The 7,500-nt window shown below is 44.3% G+C and overlaps 1 protein-coding gene across 1 annotated transcript in view; it reads right to left on the bottom strand.

The window, feature by feature from the left end:
* Positions 1–3,844, bottom strand: part of LOC121571090 (cGMP-specific 3',5'-cyclic phosphodiesterase-like) — a 122,647-nt gene extending 118,803 nt beyond the window's left edge. The window contains exon 1 of the mRNA XM_041882368.2: positions 3,724–3,844. Within this exon, the coding sequence (XP_041738302.2) occupies positions 3,724–3,728 (5 nt within the window). The 5' untranslated portion in view covers positions 3,729–3,844. The remainder of the gene's footprint in view (positions 1–3,723) is intronic.
* Between the last annotated feature and the right edge of the window lie 3,656 nt (positions 3,845–7,500).

The raw sequence follows: 7,500 nt of genomic DNA, 5'->3' as shown, positions 1-7,500 counted from the left end.
AGGGAATATAACTTGGCTCTGTCATGCACTGCTCCCTCTGAGGGAATATAACCTGGCTCTGTCATGCACTGTTCCCTCTGAGGGAATAGAACTTGGCTCTGTCACTGCACTGCTCCCTCTGAGGGAATATAACTTGGCTCTGTCACTGCACTGCTCCCTCTGAGGGAATATAACTTGGCTCTGTCATGCACTGCTCCCTCTGAGGGAATAGAACTTGGCTCTGTCATGCACTGCTCCCTCTGAGGGAATAGAACTTGGCTCTGTCATGCACTGCTCCCTCTGAGGGAATAGAACTTGGCTCTGTCATGCACTGCTACCTCCTGAGGGAATAAGTGACTCATGAAACCTAAAAAATGTCTGCCACCACATCACTGAGGTCTCACTCCATTACCAGAGAGAGAGGGGAGAGGGTGTGTTTGTGTGTATGTGTGTGCGTGCGTGTGTGTGTGTGTGTGTGTGTGTGTGTGTGTGTGTGTGTGTGTGTGTGTGTGTGTGTGTGTGTGTGTGTGTGTGTGTGTGTGTGTGTGTGTGTGTGTGTGTGTGTGTGTGTGTGTGTGTGTGAGACATGAAACTGTCTCTTGAGGGACATACTGTAGATCAGATATGTAACTTCTAACTTGGCCTTCTCTTTCCCCCTTTGGACGAGTGTCATTCCCCTGTGATGAGAAGCACATGGCTTGTTGCTTACATGTTCCCATTATAAAGTCATAACTTCCAAGGCCTAACCCAAATGAAGCCTGTGACTCAGCCATTAATCAAATGGTTAGACCCCTTTAGCGCTTTTCTCTCACCAGAGAATTAGCAAATGTGCTTTTATAAAGTATGTGTGTATCTAATCAGGGATTTGAAAGGTGGGTTGGAGCTGTAAATGGAGTTGTAGCTAGCGGTGGCCATCCTGGAAACAGGCTCGTGTTCGTGACAAATGGTGCTCGCGGGGGAAAAGGAACTGAACGAGCTGAAGTGAATATTTGGATAGGGAAGAGTTGTTATCAACGGTGTTGTCCTTGGTGAGGTAATGACGAGCGCTTAGAACCAACATTCTGATTGTTAACTCCAGTGGTGGAACAAGTACCCAATTTACATACTTGAGTAAAATTAAAGATACCTTAATAGAACATGACTCAAGTAAAAGTGAAAGTCACCCAGTAAAATATTACTTGAGTAAAAGTCTAAAAGTATTTGCTTTTATATATAAAAAAGTACATTATTTTCTTTAGGAATGTTGTGTAGTAAAAGTAAAAGTTGTCAAAAATATAAATAGTAAAGTAAAATACACATACCCCCCAAAATTACTTAAGTAGTACTATAAAGTATTTTTACTTAAGTACTTTACACCACTGGTTAACCTTTGACAAACGTCAAAGTGTTTCCTTTTAAATGGTATCAAGAATATACATATCCTTGCTTCAGGTCCTGAGCTACAGGCAGTTAGATTTGGGTATGTCATTTTAGGCGAAAATTGAAAAAAAGGGTCCGATCCTTAAGAGGTTAAATCTCTGTTAGAACATTTTGGTTGTTCTATCATACCTTTGTCACGAAACACTATTAACAGGCAATTCTGATTTGTTACCACTAGAGGGCAGAGTGCAAGACACAGACTTCACTCATATTATGATATTTTTTTAATTAAATGTTGACCATTATCTCTTCAATCTGACCAATTGCAGAAGGTTGAATAATTGACCTGAACCACTGAACATTGACCAATGACCTTACTTGAGGATCAGAGCTTTGCACCAACCATCACAGCCCTGAACTTCTTCACATTGCTCTAATCTGTGCATTCCTCTGGTCAAAAACACCCCATCGGTCAAGACACTGCTCCAGTAAACATAGATGTACACCCCATCAACACTTCATCAGTTGTATCAACACACTGTGTAATCAACATACTCAACCCTTTCATACAATCAAAGACTTCTCCACACCAATCAAAATACTGACAGACATCTGCACCAAAGCAAACAGCAAAGGACCCACAAATCAAAAGACATTCCTCAGAGACATTTCCACAAGATAACTAACAAAAGCAGACTGTTGGGTTTTAATGCATAATGGGTAACAGACCAGAACCAACCAGAACCAACCAGAAAGTGTTGAAGAGGCCATACTGTATGACGTCAGAACAAACAACCAAGTCGTCCCCAGTGTCAGGTACTACTGTGTGTAGCTATCTGGTACTATTATCTGTAACTACAGTTCTACTGTGATGGAAGCCTCTCATATTTGCCGTGCTGACGTCACAGATAAGCCACCCGGACTAAAGGGATACTCAGCCGATAAAAGAGAAAAACACCAAGAATTCTTCCATGAGTTCAGTCTCAGGCAGAACTAGTATCAACATGTGCAGAGGGCCAATGTTAATGCCCTCTGATGAAGCTCAGTGGTGAGTTAGGAACAGAGGGAGAAGCCTCATAGTCTACTCTATAACCTTATAAAATTACTGACAAATAGAAAAGAGACAGTTGGCAGACAGAGAGAGAGAGAGAGAGAGAGAGAGAGAGAGAGAGAGAGAGAGAGAGAGAGAGAGAGAGAGAGAGAGAGAGAGAGAGAGAGAGAGAGAGAGAGAGGGAGGGAGAGAGAGAGGACACACAAGCTGTCTCCAGAGTTTAAGAAGGAAACTGACCAGCAAGGAAGCTCCAAGGTTCCTCCATACAGACTCCAGTCCTCACAGAGTTTGGGCCAATCAGCATAGTCCACTCTAAAAGGTTAGAAGTCAGAGCTGATGCTGACCAGGGTTTGTCTCTTTTGGCTTAATACAGATGTTTTCCTTTTTTTTAGAGGAATCACCCTCCCAGGGTCCGACACAAAGGCAGACTCCCACGACCCCAGCTAAGACAGGCTTCACTCCGCAAAAAGCCCTGTTCCTGGGAGCCACTGCTGACTTTTACTGTGTTTATTTACATTAGTCACCATGGACGCGCACCAGGCGATGCGTAAAAGCGGACCCGCGCTTGTGGCGAATGGTCCCGTGAACTGAGAGCTGTCAAAGAGGGAGGGAAGAGAGATTAGACAGCAGGGTTACGTAAACTACCGCCGCCACCGTCGCTAACTCTCAATGAAGGACAAGAAATATAGTCTAGAGTCAACTCTGAGAAAAACAAGCCTGCGTGTTGAAAAGTCTTGGGCTGTGAGTGAATGTAAACCACAGGGAGGTAAAACCACCCGCTCTGAGACAGTGGACCACTTAAGTTGTTTTTCAGCTGTTTGGTTTTTCTTCAGTGTAAAAGTTTCACTCAGAAATAATTACGTTGGGAGATTGTTCCATTGTGCACAGTCAATTATAGTCCCAGGTCTGATTCGATGCCACGCACTTAAAGTAATGTCATCTAGATGACACATGCACGCGTGCACACACACACACACACACACACACACACACACACACACACACACACACACACACACACACACACACACACACACACCTCCTAAATGCCAGAGGGGATTTCTGGTTGCACAGTGTGCTCTCAGTTTCATAGCGGTCCCTTGACCCAATGAACTATGTCCATAACTCATCAGAGCTGCTGGGTGGAGCACTCGTAAACACACACATACACATTCATACACACACACACACACACACACACACACACACCCACTCCCAGCCACAGCGATGGGAACGACGATAAACTCTCTCACAGACAAATGGTGGTTGCGGTCTGTATCTAAAACACAGCTGGGACGACATGGCATCCCCTCTGTCATCGCTGCAGTACTCACCCCATGGTGGAGGAATGTGTTCCCTCTCTTCTGACCACTGAACAGTCACTCCGACACCAGAGACAAGGGGTTTCCTCTCTTCTCTTCTCCTCTTTTCTTCTCCTCTCTCCTCTCTCCTCTCTCCTCTCTTCTCCTCTCTCCTCTCTCCTCTCTCCTCTCTTCTCTTCTCCTCTCTCCTCTCTTCTCCTCTCTCCTTTCTCTCCTCTCCTCTCCTCTCCTCTCCTCTCTCTCCTCTCCTCTCCTCTCCTCTCCTCTCCTCTCCTCTCCCTCTCCTCTCCTCTCCTCTCCTCTCCTCTCCTCTCCTATCCTATCCTCTCTCCTCTCCTCTCCTCTCTTCTCTTCTATCCTCTCTCCTCTCCTCTCCTCTCTTCTCTTCTCCTCTCCTCTCCCCTCTCTTCTCTTCTCTTCTCTTCTCTTCTCTTCTCTTCTCTTCTCTTCTCTTCTCTTCTCTTCTCTTCTCTTCTCTTCTCTTCTCTTCTCTTCTCTTCTCTTCTCTTCTATTCTCTTCTCTTCTCTTCTCTTCTCTTCTCTTCTCTTCTCTTCTCTTCTCCTCTCCTCTCCTCTCTTCTCTTCTCCTCTCTTTCTTTCTCTAATTTCCTCATCTCCTCTCGTGTTAAACTTTCCCCTCTCTAGAGGGGATGGAGGGTTGGAGGGATGGAGAGAGAGTTTCATAATTGCTCCTTTTCTGCCGTGGCGGAGACCTCGCCGGCCCCCACCCCTCCACTTCTCAGAAGACACATGCTCTTCGAACATACAGGTCCATTATTAATCATGTGTGTGTACATTGACTTGTCAGGTCCTCCACACCTCCCAGTAACTAGTCTCCAGAGTCCAGTCCAGTCCTGGTTGGTACACAGAGGTTCCCTCTCCACTTTTCTCTTCTCCACTCCACACCTCCCTAGTAACAAGGCTCTGGAGCTTCAGAAGTTGAAATCAACTGGGAAGTGAGGAGTGTCTTTGGTGAGACATGATGCATCTTCAACTGTGTGTGTGTTTGCATGTGTATGGGATGTGTGAGTAGTTGGATGTAGTCTGAAGGTTTGGCTGTTGCTATTTTATAATTTTATCATTTTTATCATGTAACGTCTAGTCTTTGAGACCAGGCTGGCTATTTTATCATTCCCATTGCTGTGTGCATGTTTATGTTTGCATGCACAGGTGCATATGTGCTGGCATATTCAGTCATTGGAGCGTGTGTATGTGCGTGTGTCTGTGTGGTGTATGTTAGATCCCAGGAGTGTGTCACCTACTGTGGCGTGAGAATGTGTAGAGCTTTTGTTCCCTCTGGATGAAAGGAGACCCCAACAGACCCGCTGGGTGGTTGGTCCCCTGCTTCAAAGGTTACGGGGTTCAAAGAGACATCCCACAATTGCTACGCTAAAAGCTACATTTCTTTGCTAACATCGGGTTACTTTGGTTGTGTCATGTAAATTGCTCCAAGCCTTTCTTCTTTTGTATTCTCTAGTGATGTACAGGTCATCAAAAGGATGACACAACTTCTTTCAAATCATATTGTACCTGTAACTATTTTTTTCCCACTGTAACATCCTATTTAGCGTCCTTACAGCTTGTGGTAACCTCCCTGCCTGTGTGTGTTCAGGCCAATCACAGAAGGCAACTGTCCAGAATGTCCAGTTCAGTGTTTAACCAGCATGCTGAGGGCCAGAGGAAAAGAACCCAGGAAGGGAAGCTGCCATGGGGATCCTAAGAAAAAGAAAAAAAACTGTTCGCTTTGGGATAAGAAAGTGCAATACACAGACACAGTCGCATGCACGCACGCACTCAGGCACACACAGTACAAACAGAGCCACCCAACTCTTGTTCACGCACAATAACAGGTCCTTTGCTTGTGTATCCGAGACAGAGACAGGCATAACAGGGAGAGCTGATGGAATGGTCATCAGTCTTGACTGTAGAAACAAGCTGGGAATGTACCCAGTCACTAAACACACACACACATGGACACACACACACACACTCTGTGTCCTCACCAGACCCCTTCTCCCACAGCACAGAAGAACCCCCATCACCGCTACCATTTTGACCCACATGGCTGTATTAGTTGCTGTCATTTTCAGGCCTGAGGCAGGCAACTGTCAACGTTTAGAGCCAAAATGGGCAACATTCTCTCTACCACAGCTGTTGTTGACCATTTTCATAGATAGCCTAGCTGTAGTCTCTAGCTCCTCTCAGTGTGTAGTCGGTCAATAAATTATGGACATATGAACTTCACAGATAGCGGTCCATGTGTCAATCAACTGGGTCAAACATCACAATACAGAAGTTAATTGACAGTTGGTTTGGTGTTGTGGAGGTATCACTGTTATATCTAAAAGGCCCTGAGTTTTTCCTGACCACATTATGTGACTAGGGCTCAGAGATTTCCCTGTGCAAGAAAAAATCCTGGCTGGCACCATACCACAACAACAGGTAGAGAAAAGTCAACATGTTGTATCAGTTTATAAACAGTTGAATGAATTCACCTCAGGTGTAATAAAAGACTTCCACAAGAGCTTTGTGTGACCTAAACTGACCTGACAAGGACATTGTCCATTCACCATAAGAACCTGGACCAAAACATGATTCATCACCTGGTGGCCATAATAGGTTCTGAAAGATCATTAAGTGGGCATTATAACAACTGAGAGGAGACATTGACAGAACGGCCAGTGTGTATGTCTACACTACCAGTCAAAGGTTTGGACACACCTACTCATTCAAGGGTTTTTCTTTATTTTTACTATTTTTTACATTGTAGAATAATAGTGAAGACATCAAAACTATGAAATAACACATATGGAATAATGTAGTAACCAAAAAAAGTGTTAAACAAATCAAAATATATTTTATATTTGAGATTCTTCAAATAACCACCCTTTGCCTTGATGACAGCTTTGCACACTCTTGGCATTCTCTCAACCAGCTTCATGAGGAATGTATTTCAATTAACAGGTGTGCCTTCTTAAAAGTTAATTTGTGGAATTTCTTTCCTTCTTAATGCGTTTGAGCCAATCAGTTGTGTTGTGACAAGTTAGGGGAGGTACAGTGGGGAAAAAAAATTTAGTCAGCCACCAATTGTGCAAGTTCTCCCACTTAAAAAGATGAGAGAGGCCTGTAATTTTGTGTAATCATGTACTGGCTTAAGCAGGGGGACACGTCTGCCACTGCAGGATTTGAGTCCCTGGCGGCGTAGTGTGTTACTGATGGTAGGCTTTGTTACTTTGGTCCCAGATCTCTGCAGGTCATTCACTAGGTCCCCCCGTGTGGTTCTGGGATTTTTGCTCACTGTTCTTGTGATCATTTTGACCCCACGGGGTGAGATCTTGCGTGGAGCCCCAGATCGAGGGAGATTATCAGTGGTCTTGTATGTCTTCCATTTCCTAATAATTGCTCCCACAGTTGATTTCTTCAAACCAAGCTGCTTACCTATTGCAGATTCAGTCTTCCCAGCCTGGTGCAGGTCTACAATTTTGTTTCTGGTGTCCTTTGACAGCTCTTTGGTCTTGGCCATAGTGGAGTTTGGAGTGTGACTGTTTGAGGTTGTGGACAGGTGTCTTTTATACTGATAACAAGTTCAAACAGGTGCCATTAATACAGGTAACGAGTGGAGGACAGAGGAGCCTCTTAAAGAAGAAGTTACAGGTCTGTGAGAGCCAGAAATCTTGCTTGTTTGTAGGTGACCAAATACTGATTTTCCACCATAATTTGCAAATAAATTCATTAAAAATCCTACAATGTGATTTTCTGGATTTTTTTTCTCAATTTGTCTATCATAGT

This window comes from Coregonus clupeaformis, chromosome 8 (assembly GCF_020615455.1).
Source record: "Coregonus clupeaformis isolate EN_2021a chromosome 8, ASM2061545v1, whole genome shotgun sequence".
In the NCBI taxonomy this organism is placed as follows: Eukaryota; Metazoa; Chordata; class Actinopteri; order Salmoniformes; family Salmonidae; genus Coregonus; species Coregonus clupeaformis.
Note: the sequence above shows the minus strand (reverse complement) of the source record. Positions and strands in the feature narration are given on the sequence as shown.